The following is a 20,933-nucleotide window of genomic DNA, read 5'->3' on the forward strand; positions in this document are numbered from 1 at the left end:
CAAAATAACTTACATTAGCTATAAATATTTACAAGTCAAACTCATACAACTACCTGCATTTTCAAAACCACATGGAAAGCTAGAAAATCAATTCTAAAGTTATTTAAAATCAAAGAGATCAAAACTGATTTGCATTACTTAATATTTATTGATACAAAGGAAAAATAATTTGTAACAAGCTATGTATTTACTATTTACACAGAAGAAAGATCTTCTGTGTAAACCTGCCCCTAAAACTGGAGTGTCAGATGAAAACCTTCAGTGTTCTTCAGAATTCCTTTGCATTAGATGACCTTCAATTTGCAGGTAAAGTTATGGGGAAGAGGTATCCAACAATGTATTTCTTGCTTTTGGTCTAAATTATAAAAAGAACAGAAATTCGTTCAAATTAACACAGTTAAAAATAGGCCTATCTGTGCCATAATAGTGGGGAATTACCAGACAGTAAAGTGAACAACAGCAAATTGTACTCACAGCAGCAAGGACATCAGAGCATTCACCTATTTCGGTGCCAAATCAATAAAAATATTAGTATAATTTCAATTATGCTCAAAAGAGCATATTAGCCTAATTTAATTTAACTAACAGTGGTCTCTGACAAATGTGTTCATCTGTGCAAAATTTGAAGCTGTCAAAATCACACCTGGTTGTGGCATTGACACTTGCTCTGCATGTATTTTCTTATGCTACTTCTAATTCAAAAAGCTGTATTCTGTGAAGGACTTAGAGGCCTTAGTATTTAGCGTGCATGTGAGTTTCATGTTATTTTTATAGAAATCTTGTGTGTATTTTAATTCATTTAAACTCAGGTTTACCCAAACGGTCCCCAATCTCTGGTCCACAGCCCCAAAGGTCACGCAAAACTGCTTACAGTCGGGAAAATATCCAAGAATTAAAACTGTTGCTGAGAGAATAACAACGTCTGATGCAACTCACCACACCAAGTCACAGCTGAGGACTGCTACTCCACATGTAAAGTTATATGGGAAAAGCAGCCACTTGATAGCCTGGACTGCACAAGATGCCAAATTTCAAGCTGGTTTAAAGCCCGCACAGAATGAAGACTGCTGTTAAAAATTTTAAGTGGAAGTAACACTATCAAAATACATTTTTGTAAAATGTTACGTGCAGAAGATTGTTAGCTAATTCGCCCAAACTGAGCAGTGGACTTCTCATCAAACCCAGGTATGTGTCTGCCTTAGAGGGACTCCTCAGGGCAAAGACCAGAAAGGGGAAGTCAAAGCTGACAGCTGCAGCACAACTCAGCATGCACCTTTTGTCCTTTACTGTGGAGAAATGGATAGCAGTGGCCATTCACCAGCAGCCAAGTGCTCTGGCACACCCCACACGGATGGCCTGCTGTGCAACATGGAAAAGGCTGCTTTCCAGTTGAGGTGTAAAGTATCAGGGTCTTCCCAACACAAGCATGAACTATACTTCTAGAAGAGCAGCTTCCACAGCATGGGAGTCTCCGACTTCACAGGATGGCTGAGATTGGAGAGAAGCTCTGGAAGGCATTTGGTCCAACACTTTGCTCAAGCAGGACCACCTGTATCCAGTTGCACTGGATACAGGTAAGCTCTCTTTCGCCACATACGAGCTTCTGTCTCCTGATCTCTTCTGTACCTCTTGACCTCTCCACAGCTACCACAACAGTGAGGATGCCAAGTGTGTACACAAATACTCTAACATGCTTTAGAAATACACACTCCCACCCATGGCAGTGGGTAAGACAGAACAGAGATAAAAGGTTCTGAACTATGTAGACAGAGCAGTTCCACATGGAAGGATATATCAAATGAGCTTGGCAGGTCTCAGCTCCATCTCCAAGAGAAGTGTATGAAGCTGATCCTGAGGGGCCACCCAAGCTTTACAGCTCATTCAGTCTAGGCTCCCTCTTAGACACCGCAGAAACATCAAAGCCCAGGAAGATTACTTTGTCCTGGCATTTACCAGAATAGTCAAGCAGCAACAGGGTGTGAGAGGGCACTTACATCCACACCCACATCTGCAGCAGTGGGCATGTGCTGCCATGCTAGACCTCTGTGCCAAAACCAGCTGGTGCCAAACTGCATTCCCACTGGCAAGAGGAATGAAGATGTAAGAGCAGGTGAATGCCTGGACTAGCCGGCCAGTACAAAATCAGGGTATGGCATGGTGCCTAAGTGATGGCCCTATACCTTCCCACTCTCTATTCCATCTCTCTTTCAGTCACTAAGTTTGGTTTTGATTCCCAGCACGCTAATTCAGTCTCAACCACCTCCAACAAATTGGTTTTAGACACATGTACTCACCTGGAGGAACATAGAAGGAGTCTCCTGTACTCAGATAATATGATGTCTTATGTAATGTAACAATAATTTTGCCACGGATAATATGGAAAGCCTTAATGAAAGCCAAAGGATTCTAAGATTAGCAATGCTTCCTTTGCAAACATTTCAGAAAGTTATCCCAGAAAACATTTGCACACATGTTGTAACAAAGATAAAAAACAAAATAAGCTGGCAGAACTGCAATCCCTTTTGTCATGGTTTGAGATAGCCCCAAAATCCAATTCCCTAGCTCCATTCCCCCTCCCACATCTCAACCTAATGTGAGATGGGTTTTTCCAGACAAAACACACCAGGCTCAAAGTGGGGGAAAGGGAAATATATTACAATGACTATACAAATAAATATAACATCACATTATACACACGATCACAAACTATCTCTACCATGACATATGTATTTACAATGGATCAGATCTCTTCTCCCCTCCAAATAAAAGTCCAGGAGGGAAAGAAGGACAGATCCCTTCCAGTCCTTAAGCAGCAGCATCTTCTGAGGCAGCAGGTTTCTTCTTCTCATGCATGCAGCAGCTGATAGCTGGCTTTCTGCCAGCTCTCACGAGGGAGGTATCCAAGCCTCTCTCGGCCCCATCGCCTCACAACCGAGGGGTCTTCCGTGGGCTTCGTAACCCCAGACAAGGTCGTTTCACCACGTCATATCACGAGACACAGGGGGGTCTTCGTGACGGTCTGGTATCTCTTGCAGGGCCTCTGTGCCCTGTCTCTCAGGCTGCCACCGTGGCAGCAGTGCGAGGGGGGAGCCGAGGTCAACTCCCCCCGCATTCCATCTGGCCGTCCCGGTCCAGCTCCAGGACGCTCTGAGCTTCTCAGCTCCTCTCTCTCTCTGGTGCTGCATGTCCAAAACTGCTCTCCAAAATAGGAGTCCATGTCCCTCTTCTCCAAGAGGGGTCTCAAGGGAGTTTTGGGGGGCTAGTACAGTCTTACCCCAAACTCTGTCTCTCTGCTGCTGGTTCTCTCTCTCTCCCTTTCCAGGAGTCTTTTCTCTGGTGCTGCATGTTGCTTCTGCTGCTCCTCCAGTTCAGGTCCTTATCTCTGGCTCTCTGCCACCGTTTCTCTGGTCAGTCCTGGCTGCTGCTCTGTGCCCATGGAGAAAACATCTCCCGGCATAACTACAGGCACCTAGGCCAGCTTTATGCTGTTCCAGGTCCCTGCAGCCCCCAGCCAGGGGCTGGGAGGCCCCAGAGGGCCCAAGGGGCTCAGAGCCCCTTCCTCGTGGCTCTACAACATGGCCACCAGTCCTACAACAACCAAAACTACAACTCATCTCTTCCGGTCTGGTTGTGGTATGTTCACATTTCTGCAGGAGCGCCCATTGGGCAGAACTTCAAAACTTCCAGGGGTTTCCACCCCTTGGGGTCTACCACTTCTCTTAGCCTCTGGGGAAAACAAGGTTCAAACCACTACACCTTTTTTCCCCCACACTGCTGAAAAATAAGATGCACACCTCAAAAGGGGGATGGGGTCATCTTATTTATTTGATACTTCTGTCTTGCCTGCAAGATCTACACAGTAAGTGCACATAGACATAAAGATTTAGTATGACACAAAGGGCAATGTGCATGCAAAGTACCTCTAGCAAATGATTCATTAACATTTATGTGCATTCAGGGAGGGAAAGCCCCTGGAAAACCCGTCAGCTTCATATGTTACTTCCAACCACACTAAGATCTCCTGTTTACACAGTCAGTTTTATAAAAACAAGAAAAAAGCACACTTACTATTGTATCCATGTGGACAAACTGGTGTCCCTTTTCCTTAAGTGGTTTCAAAATCAATTTGCCAGTTGCAAAAACAGATGTATTCAGATTTTTGTATATTTCTACCGCTTCGTCTTTGAAGGAGCAAGCGTGACTGCTTTCAGTGTTAACACATTCTACAAAAAAGTCCAGGAGATTAGCATTAATGCTCTCATATAATTAGTCTTGTTATTTGCTCAATGCATTACATATTGTTTTAGTGCAACACCTTCAAAAGCTATATTCAATATTTAGCTGAAAAATCAAGACACTTTTTGTTTTCCTCAGAACTTTCTCCAGAAGAGCAATGAATATTTCAATAGTTTACCTTTTTATGCCCAATGTGGCATGAACAATTTTTTTCTTATCATTCTAAACACAGCTTATATAATTCACAAAGTCCCTTGGCCACATCCTTCAACTCACCTAGAACTACCTCCTCATTTGTTTCTGGGTCCAGTACAATGGTTGGCTTAGAAGTATCAGCTAGGTTGTGATCCAAACTTGCAGGTATCTCTCTTCTATCTGAGGAAACAAAGAAACCAAAACAAAATCAGAGAAATTATCACTATGCATTTTAAAAACTTATTGAACTACAACTTTTCCACAATTCTAATGTCACATGTTAAGTACTTAAACTTGTTTTAATAAGTGAACGAAACAGACTGAATACACTTCATTTAAATAAAAGGAAACCATCCGTAACAATTCCTTGAAAATGTAATTTTCATTGAAATCATTTCTGTGTGTAATAGATGAAGGCTCTCTAAATCCTAAGAAACTTGCCAGGGGAATGCCAACTATTTATCCTGTGCTATTAACAACAGTATTTATTCAGAAGTATCTGTATTTTCAGAGAAGTGCTTTTCTAGCAACAGATGCTGAGAGGATATAAAATACAGGATGAAGACTAAGTTTTTTTGCTTTTACCTATTGCTGATAAGGGAGATTTAAGAGATAAAGCATTCTAAAGACTAAGCGCATGTCCAATTTTCCTTTTCTCAAGAAATACCATTACAGGAATCTCACTGTATGTTGTAAATCTGAGAACTATTTCTATAATAAAAAGGATATAATAAAAAGGATTCTTCCAGAGCAGGAAATATCCTAAGAATCAATGACAACTCTACGCTTTTCAAACAGAAAATAGATGCTAGAAAATGTTCACAACAGAATATCCCAAAGCTCTCTTGCAGAATTCTCATAAGCAGACAATTTTAGCTCTACAACGCACAGGAAATTTCTTTAAATGCAACCAGAAGCAGCATGTTAAAGGCAAGCTGTTGCGCTTTGTAGGCACTCATGGCTGCTTAAATACCCTTACACCAAGACAGTCAGAGGTAGGAAGAAAGTTGCTGTGTTTGAACAGCTCTGTTCCAACATAACCATCTCTGGATAAAGAGAAGCAGCATCAGGTGTAACTCTATAGCTATAACAACAGAATTTTTATTGTATCAATAGGATTTGAGAATTCGTGCTAGAAATTTTACTCAGCTGACAGTCCCTATATATGCCTCACTAAAACTGAAGGATGTGAGCAAAGGATCTCTGAGGATGGATGTCTGTTAGAGAGGAAATCGATCACTTCTGGAAGACAGTTCAAATGCACCCAAAGCAACCAATAGCTCTTGTAAGATACAACATAAACAGTCACTACCAGCTCAGGTTCACATGCGCTGCAAATTATTTATATTACAACGTAAACTGTACTTGATTGATCTAGACCAGGATTCTGTCTCCCATCAGTGGCCAAAAGCAGGTACTCCTTCCATCCCCAAAAATGCCATAACAGAGCAATGGCACTTCCATGGAATACTTCCCACCTCTAACCTGGAGCTCATACATATTTAGACAGTTAAGTCTCCTGTTAATGTATCTAGATCTCGTCTGGAATCTACACAAATATTTTTGTCCACAATATTATGGGGCAAGGAGCACATAGTGAGAATGGCCACCTTATTCTGCTAAAGAACTCAGCTCTCCATATCTTCCTGCCACAACTTCTAGTTCTTGTGTTTGAAAACAAACATATAAAAAAAAAGCCAATAAAACAATTTATTCCTATTTCCCTTCTCCACACCACTTGTGATTTTATAGGTCTTTCTCAGGCCGCCACAGAACTCCCCTGAGGGCTGAGGAGTCTTCACTACGTAGTTGCTTCTGCACAGAAGTCCTCTCATGTTTTTGATGAGCTTTCCCTGAACCTTCTCTAGTCCTACCACTTTCTTCTTGAGTTAAGGGATAAAATTCACATGAAACACTCTAGAAAATCAGATATTTTTACCAACAGTGACCATTTTCTTCCTTATTTCTCGGATTATTATTTCAGCCCCGATTTGTTTTAGAACTGTGTTAGGACCATATGGCATTACCCATTCTTGTTAGTATTTGTTTTATTAGCTCTATAACTTCACCGAGAAATGTTTCAGTTTCAAACAGCAGTTCTAGACTGCACATTAGCATCACGATCTGAACACAAACAGAAGTACAGTTTATTTTTTTTCTACCCCTGCTTTAAAGGCACAACAACACTTCTGGGTATGTTCTGTATTTCTTCCTTTCTTCTGAAAAGTTAACGTTTTTATAACAAGAATATACGGCATTGCTACAGATAAAGTAAGAACAGGTTTTTCCACATCACGTTAATAGATTTTGTTATAAAATTATTTTCATCCACAGAGAGAATCAAGTGTTACACGAGGAATATCTTACAGCAATAGAGTATTTGATTACAGATAACTTTGTTTCTAAGTATCCAAAGGGAAAAAGTCTGTGTTCGTACTTGTTTTGTTGGCTTTCTGCTTGTGACGATCCTTCCTCTGTCTATTCTTACTGCGAGATTGTGTTTCTGGATGCACTAATCCACTAATCACAAGCCCTCCTGAAACAAAAGGAAGTTAAACAAAGCTTGCTAACTCACAGTAACCTTAAAAACTTACACAACCAACAAGCATTTTAACCGAGAATATACTTCCTTGATGCTGAAATTTTCAGACAGCTTTAGAAAGCCAGAACAAACCAAAAAGCTTTTCATTATTAAGTCTTCTGGAGTGCAAGGCAACTTGAGATATTTTGAAAATAATATTTATCAAATTTCAGTCACAGAGCATTTCAGAAAGCCATGATATGAAAGCAATTTTTTAAGAAAAAATATCAGTTTTAGGAACGCAAAGAAATACTATTCTCAAGCAAATTAATTAATTAAGAAAAGACAAAATATTAGGCTGCATTGGTCAGAAAAAATCCAAGAGAACAAGGTATATTTGTTCACTTAGGGAATTTAACACTGAGACTGGATAAAATATTAGAGTATCTGCTCTGGAAAACAATCCTCGCACAAAGAGAAATGCTCCAATGAATGATCCAGCAGATTGTCTCTTTTTCCAGTATCATACACAATCTCTGATGTAATAAACCTACTAGTATAGAGAAACTGTTCTGTTCTTCTCTAAACAGTGAAGGCAAAGTAACTTAACATACTCTCCTGATGCTATTTTCAGCTGACAAGGGAATATCAGGAATGAAAAGGAAAGGTGACTAAATAGCTAGTGACCATAAATAATCTTAAAAAAAAAAAATTACCCAAAAGTAAGCCTCTCAAAGTCCTCATGGCACAAGATCAACCCACAGATTTTTCTTTACTGCCCCATGAGAAGGAAGCAAATAGGTATTTTGGAACTAATACCTGAAGAGTTCATAGTATAGTTTATGCGCTCGCCTCTCCAATATTCCAGAGGTCTCAGCCGTATCCTTTTCGTTCGACGAACCTTAGGTGTGTTGGAAGGCATTACTAATTTGAAGGATGACACAATTCATATTAAACATGAAAGGAAAATTCAGAGATGGAAAATATTAAGTATCCTTTGCTGTTTTGCTGTATCACAAGGGGGGGTCAGCACTTCCCAGCTGATATTGCTATCGTGACAGGAAAATGGGATCCAAATATTGACAAAAGCCCTCTTTTGCATACATCACTATTTCACTCTCCTTTTTCTTAAACAATCACCACACTGACTTTATATTATACTTAGTTCTATGTATCTTAGTGAATCACTGAGACATGGACCTTAGGAGCTCAAGCACAAGGACAGAAAACATGCTACAACTGTGAAGACAAAGCTCTCGACAAAGACTAAGGACCCAGCCTAAATCTGAGGGATTTCATTAGCAGCAGTGGAAAGGCACTGCCTTAGTTACGGCAAGGGGAGAGTAAGAGACTGCATACGCAGCTCCTCCTCTTCCAGATTCACAAGTCCCATTTCTGAGGTCCAGAAGAATGGCACTTCTGCCAACAGAAACTCCACGTATTTCCAAGATTTCTCAGATATTTATCTTCAGATGTACTTATTACATAGTCTCAACTTTCAAGTTGTCTAAGCTGCCATATAGGAATACAGTAAGATATATTTTAGTATTTGGAAGGAAGACTAAAAGCCCTTTAAGAGTTAAGAGCAAATTAGTCAAGATATTTTAAATGTTAAAAATGGTAAATATAAAAAACTTGATGAAATAGTTTTTGAAGGTAGACAACTAAAGTGTTGTGCATAAAATAATAATGAAGGCCATAAAAAGAACCCAATATAAAACAGACAAGCATGGGACTGCAATCGACTGCACACGCATTGTTCCATCCTATCCAGACTCAGACCACCACAGAAGGCAGGTTATTGGCACCATCAGTTATACTGCGTAAAACTAATACAAACTCTTACTGTTCTCACTGAACTGTGGGTTTGTCCTGACTCAGTTGTTTAGGAATACATTCAGTGCAGGTAGCTCAGTGTGCAGCTGCACGCCAGTCTCCTTCAGCAAACTTTACATCAAGTTGGAAATACATTTGTATTTACACACTTACATTATGATATTTTAAATAATCTTACCTATTTTATGCCTTGCTATGTTGTCTGACAATGGATCTCTCACTTTGTAATTCAAGTCATCAAAAGTCTCTGTAAACACATTCAAAAAACCACCACCATAGGCATTTACTATTCCTGACTTTTATTCAATATACCCACTAAAAGTAACCAAGGGTAATACAAGTCCCAATGATAGTGTTCCCTCTTAACACATTTTGCTATAAACATGTATGAAACCCAATGTAGATAAGCAGTATATGCAATCAGTAAGCTTGAAAATTACATGAAAACTATATATTCAAGTAAATATTCTTCAGACCTATCCCTCTTGATAAAACACACATTGGAAAATTATGACAAAGTGCAAGGTCAATCAGCTTCATATCACTCAAACCTAGCTTTAGAACAAACTTCTTACAAGAACACACACAAAATTAGGTCTCTGAAGAAAGCACCGCATGAACTAATAACATTCGCATATTCACTTTTGGCTCTAAAAGACTAACAAAATGACTTTTTATCTCCAAGGCTCATGTTCATTATGACAACACGTACAACTCATGTTGTGAAACTTAAAATCCAAACCAACCAAACAAAACTTTTAAAAAAAAACAGACACCACAAACCAAACCAACCAACCAAAACACCCCAAACCAAAATATTCTTGGGTGAACAGGCCATCGGGCTGTACACTTTGGTCCAGGGTGGCCTGAAGTGATTGCATTTAGTACCATCACATGGCAACACATCAAACTGGTACAAACAGAGCCTGAAAAATGTGTTCAAAATATTTTGGAGCAATAACTTTATCCCAGTAGGCTTGACGCCAAACCCTGGAGGGCTTGTTCTTCCAAAGCTAACACAACATAAAGCTGGCATAGCGTACCACCTACTTGGACAGAAATGTAACCACAGCCAATAAAATCCGCATTTGTTCTGGACAAGCTGAATACAACAGAAATTACTGAACCATCAGTTACAGTTTATAAGAAGCTTATACATAAAATGCAAGAAAATATCAACTTTAAACATTACCTGATGATGTATCATACTGTTCACAAGACTTAGTGCTGGAATCAAATTTATCGCAATGTTCTAGAACAGGCCCACTGCAAAAGAATAAAAAATAAACCTGCTTAAAGATGTTAAATGTCAAACGAACATTACAGCACTACCATATATATAAAAGTTAAGTTTTTTTCAGATCATGTGGTCTGGGTTTTATTTTTCTTTTAAACATCTGTCTACAGTGATTAGACACTAAAGCAAATGACTGCTAGTTAGAAATCATAGGTCTGAAATTCATCAACTCCTCCTCTACTCAGTCACCAGGCAGAAAAATTAGTGTTCACACCTCCTCTCCAAACAGGTTTCTTAAACTTCTTTTTTTCTCCCTTCCAGAATAAAGATACTTTCTTCTGTAGCATTACCTTTCAAACAATTTTCCATATACTGTGATTATGGTACTGCTTTAAAGAAATGTTTTGCATACTATAAGGAATGGACAGTAAAATAGTTTGTCTTTGTAATGAGTAGTCTGTCATGAAATCTCCCCCATAAAATGACAATTTATATGTGTGACACCACCAGAGATTCTTTAGCAACCAAATCACTTCTAACAGGACCTCTCTTGCAGCCTTAGCATCAGTACCCTTCACCTTCCTTCTTCCTCCATCTGTGGCTGTGCTTCACTGCTTTTACTGTGCCAGTGAAGTTCACCTGTTATCCCCCTAAACTCCAAAAGATGCATTTAAATTACCTAAATTACCAAACCTACACTACAAATTCATCCAAGTAAGTCGGCGGTAGTCTCCCTTATAATTAAAATCCCCACATTTTTCTGCAGAATGACTGCTTAAGAATTCAATAAATTCACAGACTGCCACTCCTGTTTGCTTTGTCATTAAGTTCCCATCCCGTGAAGGGGAAGATACATGCCTATCTACATGCAAAAAGTTTGGATCATAGATACAGCTCTATACCCCACTTAACGGCAACTTTATTAGTACAACTGCTATTAGTTCTAGGGGCACTGGTATTTCTGTTCCAAAATCACACACTAATGTGGAAGCAAACCTCAAAGGAAAAAAAATCCCCTAAGGCAAGAAACCTACTATGACCCCTTATTTATGACAGGAAGAAAAATTTTACTAGTTTATTAACTGTATTAATGCAGTATTTAAAATCCTCAAGCGTGAATTACAATTCTTTTCTACTAGGTGCTTCACTAGTAGAGCACAGAATGGGGTAGTACTACCAAACTCTTCTGTCTCAGTGGGGCAGAAGTGAGATTAAATTCAAGGTTTTCAGACAACTCAAGAAATTACCTTTCATAGTTCACAGCCTTCTCAGCCACAAAGGAATATCTAGAAGAGAAAAAATTATTCTTAGTACATTTTAGGGTTGAGTCAATTTTACTTAATGAAAGGAACCTGTAGGGCAATAATTTTATATCCTGAACAAAACCATAAAAAGACATTAAAAAAAAATTAAAAAACAATGCAAAGAACAACTATTAAAAACTGGTTTTAGGCTCCTTAAACTTCCGTCTTTAGATTGTCTACGACTAGAAAGTTACATCCACAAAAATATATACAATAGCTGAAGAATTAAATGCTGTATTTTCCAAATTTCATTTAAAAATACAACAAACCTGACAGTGAAGTTACTCCGTGGTGGTAGGATTGTATCTACTACACAAGTCTCACGAGAACAGTTTAACCAGCACAAACTTCCTCATGTAAAAGACACTAGATTTGGCACCCACGTTTGAGAACAGGATGTTGACTACACCACTTGGTTTCTCTATTAACTATTTGACCAATCTCAAACTATCTCGTAGTTCAATTGGGCCATCACTGCTTAAAAGTTAACAAGGTGTGTTTAATTATCTACCAAGTTATACCACGCTCGTAAGGAATCACATAAAAAGCTTACTGTGGTCCATGTTGCCTGTTACGTTTTCTTTTGTTATTTTTCATTTTTACATCTGATAACTTCTGTTTTTTCCTTGCCATGTTCTGTACAGAAGAGCTGTCAGAATCTGTTTGAGACTCAGTGTCCTCAGGGTTTGAGGAAACAGCTTTATTGGTTCTGCAAGGAATCTTTCCGGGTATCTTCCCTGAATACTTGGCTGGCAACTGCTTCTTTTCAGAATTCTTCACACTGTCCATGGGATGCTGTAGTGCTTTCACAGGAGATTGGTTATTTGCACCACCAGGTGACTCCAATGTGTGCAACACATTTCTAGGCTTTTCAGACACAGCCAATTTCTGAATCACGGGAGTCTCTAATTTCTGACGCAAGGGTGTGGTACGCACATCTTTCAAATCTACAGGCTCTCTTTCATGCTCTTCTTCACTAGGTTCACTGTCAGAACTCTTCTCTCTTTGCAACTGAGGTTTTTTACTACTGCTTTTCTGGACAGATTTTTTAAGCTCCTTCCTTGAACTTAATGCCGCTTTCTTAGCTACTTTAACCTTAGGAAGTTTCTGCTTAGCAGTTTGTTTCCTCTTATCTAAATGCTGAGAAGCTTTTGAAGCTGACTGCAGATTCTTGGAAGACTTGAGAGACTTTTTTGGAGACACAGTCTGCTCTTGTTGATGCCCAGATGAGGGCATAGGCAAATCTTCACTTGGCAGCACCCTTGTTTTACATTTTTCTGCATCAGATGTTTCTCTTTCCAATCCAGATCATGACAATATCAGTTCTTCAGCTTCTGGTTTCCAGGATGTGTTCTTTTTCTGGTTTGGAGAGTCTTGCCTAAGTGCGTCCTTTTTAGTCTTTCCTATCAATACACAAAACATTTGGACATCAATATCTTTTTACATTAAACAGATACATGTTGACATCTGAATGCCTAAAAATAAACCAAAAATTGAAAATGGGAAAACAAACAAACAAAAGGTATCACAAAACCAGGTTTGTTCCCGAAGGCTAAAAGAAGGCCTTCTCTAAACTAGAGTGTATAAAAAAACCTTTTTAGTGTACTTCCAGTATTTCCTAACAGAAAAAAAAGGGAGCAGAAATGTCACATTTAGCTTGCTATCCAGTTTTCAGTGTTTCCTGCTACAAACCTTTTCACAAATAATTCCTAAAACCCAATCCCCTTCAGTTTGAAGCATGTGTCTTAACCTCCTTCCTACCTACCTTCTACCCTACGTACCCTACCATGTGGGTACCTACCTTCTACACCAGCTCATAAGGAAAGACGACACCACTAAATTAATTTTCAACATCCTAACAGGAAGGGCAAAGAGGATGGGAAAAGTGAAAACACTCTGTCTCACTGCCTCATACACTTCCAAATCTAACTGTGGAACTGAAACATCAAAAAGGAATCCATTAATGTCTCCTATCTACTTTATTATAATTTCCTAATAAACCACCACAAAATAATCCAGTAATATGACCTGGAAGGAAACGTTTAAGGAGCTGTTAAAGAACTTACCTGTATGAGTACTCTTTTGGCTTTGAGATTTAAGGACATTTCCTTCACTGTTAGAGATTGGATCCGGTTTCGACGTTCTTTTGATGTCAAAGGCTCCAGCATCCAGATTATTCAGTTTCTGTTTAGTAAGTGCTTCAACCTGTGCTTTCCTGTTCTTGCCTTTCTTACTCTGTGTCTTCTTCTGTTCAGAGGGCTGAGATTTAGAAACAGGAGTTGCAGAGCCATCTTTTTTTGATTTTCTTTTCTTACTGGGTATTGAAATCCAAGAAGTAAATGATGCACCACCTGAGTCATCAATTAAAAATTCACATTCATTTTCGATTTCCATATGCTGATCTTTCACAGGAGGAGGTGATGGAGGTGATATCGAGGCTGAATATCTACAGAAAGGAGTGACAATGACAAATCATTTTGGGCGGTGGGGTAAATTGCCTTACAATCTTTAAGATCCAGTGGTGATTCCAGAACACCTAAACACAGTACAGAACATTCTTCAGAACGCATTCATTCATTGCTCTTCAAGCTTCCAAAAAGAGCACAAGGCCTGCTTCTTCTTGCTGATGCTGGACAGTCAACTGGACAGACACTGGACAGTCAATTTCCTACGTAAGCAGCCAGATCCAGACTAGCTCTGAGAAAAGACTGCTTGCTCACTGTAAACTTCAAAATCACATAAGGTTTTCCTGAATCCTCTAGGCTACCTATCAAAACATCTCAGGGTCTATCTGAAACACTATTCAACAGACATTATTCAACACACCATTTTACTGGCAGACAAAACCAAGAGCACTGTTAAATTCTACACAAAATTTTGAAACAACCATTCAAACCCTTTCTCAAGTGGCATTTTTAAGTAATGGTCGACTATCACAAAACATGCTCCCAGACTTTGTTTATAGATAAAAGGATGTTGTTCCGATATTCAGACCAGAGTTATTTTAATAGCAAATTATGTTCCATATTAAGCCTCAAAACAAACCTCTGTCAAAGTGTTCCTGTTGCTACAGCTGCTAAGAGAGCTGAAGAGAAAGTCTTCTCTTTCTGCACAGAAGATGTAGCAACAGGTTCTGTTCCTTGCACAAGAACAACCTGCTCATCTCTCCCAGTCTGAGGTCCTTCCAAATTTTCAACTTCTCCACCGTTCTTTGCTGCAGTAGGTGTATTCCAACCATCAAGACATAATCTATGTATGAAAAACAGCATTCAGATATATTGCTATAAATCTTGTGAGTGCACAAGAAAGTATTGTGAGGAAGAACAGATGCTCCTGCTGACAGTGTCTCACTTAGGAATGAGTTTCCCCTTGGTAATTTGCTGAAACACAGCCTAGCTGTAGTACTTCCCAGCACAGCAGCATGTGTCCAAAGCAATACAGAGTCTTATGGTGACTCTTGAGCAAAGTAAAGGCTGCTCAGTAAGACAAATTCCTAATTTGTCCTAATGTGCTTCAGAAATTGTCAGGTTTCCTAGACTGTAGGTACACTGTCTTCCCAATCTCACTCCATCAGTGGGAATCAATGGGATCAGTGTCAGTCCATCTCTATGATCTACCCTACAGGCTCAGCCCTCCAGGAAAGCAGAAATGTGGTAAGGACCACTGGCCAATATTGCTGTTGGGCTTCAAATTTTCCTGTGGGGAGACAGAGATCCCAGCTTAAGTTTTTCGATTTCGTATAAAAATCTCGTCTATTCAGAGTGAGAAGAATGATGACTGTTCATTTCTACTTTAACAAATTCTTGTTAACTTCTAAGGTCAATACTGTCAGTAGGATTCACTGAAAAAGTCTGGACTACTTAAGAAGCTGATACTTTGGTGAACTTTTCTGCAAAGAGTTCAAGTCTATTCTGACAGGCTTCCTACACTTGGGTGCTGCACTTATCACCAGAATATTTAATAAAAAATAATTCTGTCCTTCCTAAAAACAGATATGGAAATTTTCTAAAAAGCTTGGAATTATTTTTTATGAGTTCACAATCTAAACTTATAAACGATGGAAACCACTGTGTTGATTTACCCTAAGGTGGAGGGCACACAGGGGATGTAACACCACAGCCATGTTCAGCTCTACTTACTTAACTACCGGAGAACTTTTCCCTTTCTCCAAAGGAAAAGGTGATCCAACAGACCCGTGATCATCCTCGGGGTCCAAAAACACGGCAGGACTTCGGCACAGCGCTTCAACATCTTCTAATGTAGCTGTTTTGCTTTCAGACACAGGAGACTCTGTTTTTCTAGAAACATCTACATAATCATGTATTGCAGGCTTCAAGGGTGATTCACATGACTGTCCTGCCATATATAGAGAACAGGTTTAATTCCTCTACTCAAAACCTTACAAAAAACCCCCCGAGAAACCCTTAGCTCAGTACTAGTGGGACCAACCTCTGCTGCTGACTGGTTTTAGCAGTGATGCAGGTGAGGATTCTGGAGAATAACAGGCTCTTTTCACAGAGTTGGTTGATCCTGCCTTTGGCTGTCATAGTTGGTAACGAATAATGAGACAAAGTAAAACAGTTGATAAAGCAACAGTATTTTGATAGGAATACAAATTTCTACAGAACACGATATACTTTCCTTCCCTTAAATCACACTGTGATGTGAATCACAGTTCTATTTTAACTAAACACTTCAACTTTCTATCAAGTAAGACTTTCTAGAAGTAACTATAAATTTCAAATAACAGGGAAAACAGTGTGTACAGCAAAAGTCTATATGCAGCTTTAAACAGGCATCCTGCTAGTCTCCAGGCAAGCTATTCTTTTCATTAGAATGAATTATTTTAAACAATTCAATTCACCTTTCTTAAGACAGGCTGAGGTTTTGCAGGAAATTATTTGACATTATATGCTATTCTAACATCAAACTAAAGTAAACAAACATCACTATAAAGGATGCCTGTTCTCAACCCTGCCATTAACGGAATATCCTATTTAAAAAAAATAGAATCAAAACATTAAAATTAAATATACAAACTAGATTATTGGCATCATTTTCCCAGCACACTAACAAGGCCTTCAACTTGTTTCCACTCTTCAAGAAAGATACATAAAGTTATTGTACAGATACCTATCAGGAGTTAACGAGCTTTTGTACAAGCATCACCTTTCAACTCTACTGTTCACCATTTAGCTAAGAACTGTGCCCATATATCTAGCAAAGTGGCCAAAACCAACTCCAACGGAGTCCAAGACAGTCATACCCACCAGCAGTAATAAGGCAGCGTGCTCCAACCTGAGACCGTAAAAAATTTAAGTGTCCTGGACAAAAAGCTGAAAAAGCTTTCACTAGAAAAAAACCTGGAAAATAAGCTATTAAACAAATCTAATTACAGAATATTTACTGTTAGAGCACAACAAACTAAGAAAAAAAACCATTATCAACAACTATTACAGATGGTTAAATTGTAGCCTATATACTGTTACAAGTGGCATATGGAGCTTCTTCAATGCTCATACAGAACTAAATCCTACAGAACTAAATTTGGACCCCAGTGAAACTGTACCCAAAGCTATACTGTGACATTGCCATAACTAACTTACGCTTTGGCTCTGCATTGAAGTCCTCTTCCTATTTTTGACAACAGGAGCTGAGCAAAGGGTTGCATTTGGAGAGTTTATTGTCAGATCACTGCTGCAACCTATGAAGAAAACACTGTAAGTATGGGGATCTTGGAATTGTCCAGGTCTCATTTATTTTAACAAGTTGCTACAGCTATTAAGGTCACATAAATCCAAACAAGAAAGGAATCAGCTACTCAGGAAAGATTACCTTTATAAGACAGCTAAGACACAGTTTTAAGCAGCTGGGAGGGGGGTGCTTTTCAAGACCCTAAAAAAACTTTATTTTTATCCATTTTATCTCTAATTTTCATTTCTATTTACTTACCACTAAATATAATATAAAGAAGAAATTATTTCTTCTTTTACCAGTAAATTGAGTAAAACACCAAATAAGAGCTTACTTTCAAAACAATCCTCTATGAGTTTCAGTACGTTTTGACCTGGCTGTACATCAATCTTACTTCTAGAAAGAAGACGAAAAAAAATATTTTAAATCAAAAATATCAAATGTTCTTATCCCAGCAATAATAAAGCAGCAAAGTTCTTACTTCTCAATGTTTTAAATTATTATTTCCTCTAGTCTCAGCTTCAATATACTTTTACCTATCATTTCCACACATAGATATCTGCCAAGAAACTTGTCAAAATAAGAATTCCAGGGAAAAAAGCCTCACTGCCACAGATTATGATGAGAATGAAGAATTCTCTCTACACAAAAGAAAACACACAACTACTTCCCTGAGGTAAAAGAGCTTTGGGGTGAAGAAAGTCTCTCTTGAAATAAACATTTTTGGGGCAGAAGTGAGCGATTCACTAGCCAGACAATGTTGATCAAAACCAAAATAACACTAGAAAAGACATGGAGTATTACTCCCATAATGATCATTATACACAGCTGATTTGGTAGATTTGGTAAGCTCGTGAAATGCAAGTCTAAAAATGGATTCCAGCAACAAGAACTTCACAGGCTTCTGACGTGCCTTTAAAGAATGCTACAGCACTGCAAATACTCCAACTCATCTCTAGCATTTACCAGCAAGGTCCAAATACGCTGGAACTCTGTGTGGGCTTCATTTCTCTACTTCTCAAAAGGCAAAATGTCTGCACAGACGACTCCTTCCGTACTCAGGCAGCCTAGTTAGGAGCACCTTAGGTATAGCAACACCATAGTTTGCTGCCTCAGCAAAGGAAACAAAGGAAAACCTTGGGGCTTTGTCCCCCAGCACTGTTTGCTCCTCCCACCACTAAGAAATACAAGAAATTTGGGAAACATCGTATGCTCGGATTAATAGGATACACCGTATAGCTTTGACATTATGCTCTCGGATAAAAATCCACATAAGTTTTCCAGAATCTAAGAATAAAACTTCAAATGCAAATTACCCTCCTCCATGGCAGAATCTTGCTCTGTAGTCTTTTTTTAAATGATTCTGTGAAGAAATAAGAATAAGTTCTTACTAGGCATAATGACACTTGACAGGAAAACAAGTAAGCAAACATCAAGCATTCTCCAGCCATCGTAAACTAGTGGGAGAGTGGGAGTTACTGCAGCCCTGTTTTCCTTAGAATGCCAGAGCAGCTACAACCCCTGTAACAATTGCCAGAAATTCAGCTTTCCACAAGAACCATCAAAGCATCTGTTGCATTTGAAGTCAGAGAGTCTTGCAGGAGACTTACGTGACAGAAATCACAGAGGATGTAAGGATTTGGTTACCATTTACTCAAGTGTAATGACTAATCTTTAAAGTAAGGAAGAGGAATGATCTACCACAAAGCAAGCCAGGACATAACCAAACATCCGCTGCTGTGTGTTAACTGCTCACGTGATGGTTCTTACCTGTTTGCCACAGGCACGACCACACTGACAGGCAGTGAGAACACATCGCTGTGCCATGGTAAAACTACAGCCTCAGTTAAGTCCCAGTGCCACCTCACACACTTGAAACCCAAATATAATCAAAGTCATTCAAATAGAAAACATGACTCCAGTCATCTACTACCACAACTGGAGCAGTAATACTTCAAACGGCAACATATTATCAGTGTTACCTTCTACACCAACAAATGAAATAAAGCCACTGACCTGGAAACAGGCAAAGAACATCAAGGATACGAATGGGAAGAAAGGTCTAGAAAAATTCAAGCGCTAAGCACAGTGCAGTTTTTCACAGATGTGATAGGAAAACATCTAAAAAAATGTAAATGTTTAGCTGAAAAACAACTATGACCTCTTATTCATTTGTGTAAATTTAAAAAGTATGTGCAGCTTGGAGATTATCTAGTCCTAACACAACGGAAGTCAGCTCGTTTTCCTGAAGTTTGCTATACTGACAGTACTTTGCACTTTATGATTCCTCTTTGGATATTACTTCTGGTCACAAAAATAACCAACACCACATATGGATTGATTGCACTGGAAACTTTCAATATCAGCCTTAAGCAGCAGAAGGAAACACTAGGTCACACGGGAAAACAACTGACCAAAAGCCACCTCTTCAGAAACTCTGCACACTCCAGTCAATCTGACACTCGGCCTTAAACCTCTTCCCCTTGCAGCAGAGTGTAGCACAATCCACTGGCACGCAGCTTTTCGCAGTAAAGAGACTGAAAATCTCCTGCAACGGACCTTTGAACAGTTCATTTATGAGTGTGTTCGCATTGTCCTACACATGAAGAGTTCTAAAACTCAAGATGAGCACGATTGTGGCGTGCCTGGACAAGTGTCCGGCTCTGTACGCGCTCACTCGCCCATGGAAGGCGGCTCTCCAGAGGCAGCCTGAGGGAAAAGGGGCTCCCGAGAGACAAGCCCTCGGAGCACAGGTGTCTGTGCAAGGGGCCCGGACCCGAGCCCGAAGGGCGCGGTGCGCCAACTCCGGCCTCCCGCTCCTCAGGGAGAAGCGGAAGACCCCAGGGTGGGGCGGAAGAACGACCCCGGCCCTCCCCCGGGAACGCGCCGGGGGCCGCACCTCTGGCTGCCCACAGCGCACAGACAGACCGACAGGCAGGCGGACAGACCGACAGACAGACACACCCCCGCCATCCCCGCACTCTCTCACCAAGGCCTCCGCCATCCCGGGCCGGGGCTCGCGCGCGCCCCGCGCGCCGCTTTCGAACCTGGGCGCCTTTCCCGCCGCGCGCGCGCCCACGGCCGGCGGGGACAGCGGCGCCCCGGCCACGCCCCCCCGCCTCCGCCTCATTGGTCGGGGGCCGCCGCGCGCCAGTCAGGGACGCTACGTTTTGGCGCGCGCAGGAGCGGGGGCTGTCTCCGCCCTGGGCTACTTTCTTGCCTTCCCTTCCTTAAGGGGACCTGCACGGCGACGGGTCCCGTTTCTTTGTCCTCTCCTGGGAAACGCCAGTTCAAATTCTCGAGTTTCCAAATGGCCACTGACACTACGGGGAGCTGCAGTTTTTTCTGCAGCTACGGCGAGGCAGTGCATGGGAGAAGCCCCATCCCCAGAGAAAGCTTGGACGTGGCATAGCATCTCCGAACTTCTTTGGACTTCCTGGCCATGCAGCCTGTGTGAGGAGAGCTCTTCTGTGTCCCTCCTCCTGCTCCTCTCGCTCAGAGGACAAGAGAAGAGCCTGTCACACCTGAAGTGGATGTGGTGGAAGCAGCACATCTGCAGCAGGTCGAGGGGCAGAGTGCCGAGGCGGAACTGGTTGAGGAGGGCAGGGGAGGGAGAAGAAAGCAGAGGAGGGAGAGGAGGCGGACCGGCCGGAGCAGAGAGACGGGGCTGTTGGGGGCAGCGGGAGGCCGGGCGGCGGATCGGTGGATGCGGCTCTTTGGGGAGCGGGGCTGGCGGCGCTGGCCGCGGTTCTGCTCGGTGCGCAAGGCTGGAGCCCGGGGACCGTGGTGGCCTCGGCTGAGGTGGCCGTGCAGGTCCCTCGAGGCTGCCGTCCGGTCTGGCAGGTTCTTCACAGAGCTCAGTCTCCCAACTAGCCTTCCGTCCGTCCCTCCCTCTGCTCCAAAAAGTATT

At 40.8% G+C, this 20,933-nt stretch overlaps 1 protein-coding gene across 1 annotated transcript; it reads right to left on the minus strand.

Annotated features, from left to right (window-relative positions):
• Positions 1–229: 229 nt before the first annotated feature.
• On the minus strand, positions 230–20,104 carry LOC113995450 (centromere protein C-like). The gene is given in 18 exon segments (XM_039390916.1): positions 230–355; positions 2,295–2,385; positions 4,069–4,223; positions 4,513–4,611; positions 6,869–6,967; positions 7,772–7,876; positions 8,967–9,035; positions 9,981–10,054; positions 11,273–11,311; positions 11,883–12,732; positions 13,396–13,775; positions 14,375–14,578; positions 15,469–15,685; positions 15,779–15,869; positions 16,936–17,033; positions 17,358–17,419; positions 18,340–18,386; positions 20,013–20,104. Coding segments are annotated over 18 exon segments (2,766 nt in total). The 5' UTR covers positions 20,028–20,104; the 3' UTR covers positions 230–284.
• Between the last annotated feature and the right edge of the window lie 829 nt (positions 20,105–20,933).

The sequence above is a fragment of the Pipra filicauda genome, unplaced genomic scaffold, assembly GCF_003945595.2.
Source record: "Pipra filicauda isolate LSUMZ 115617 unplaced genomic scaffold, ASM394559v2 scaffold885_size103695_pilon, whole genome shotgun sequence".
NCBI classification, from domain to species: domain Eukaryota; kingdom Metazoa; phylum Chordata; class Aves; order Passeriformes; family Pipridae; genus Pipra; species Pipra filicauda.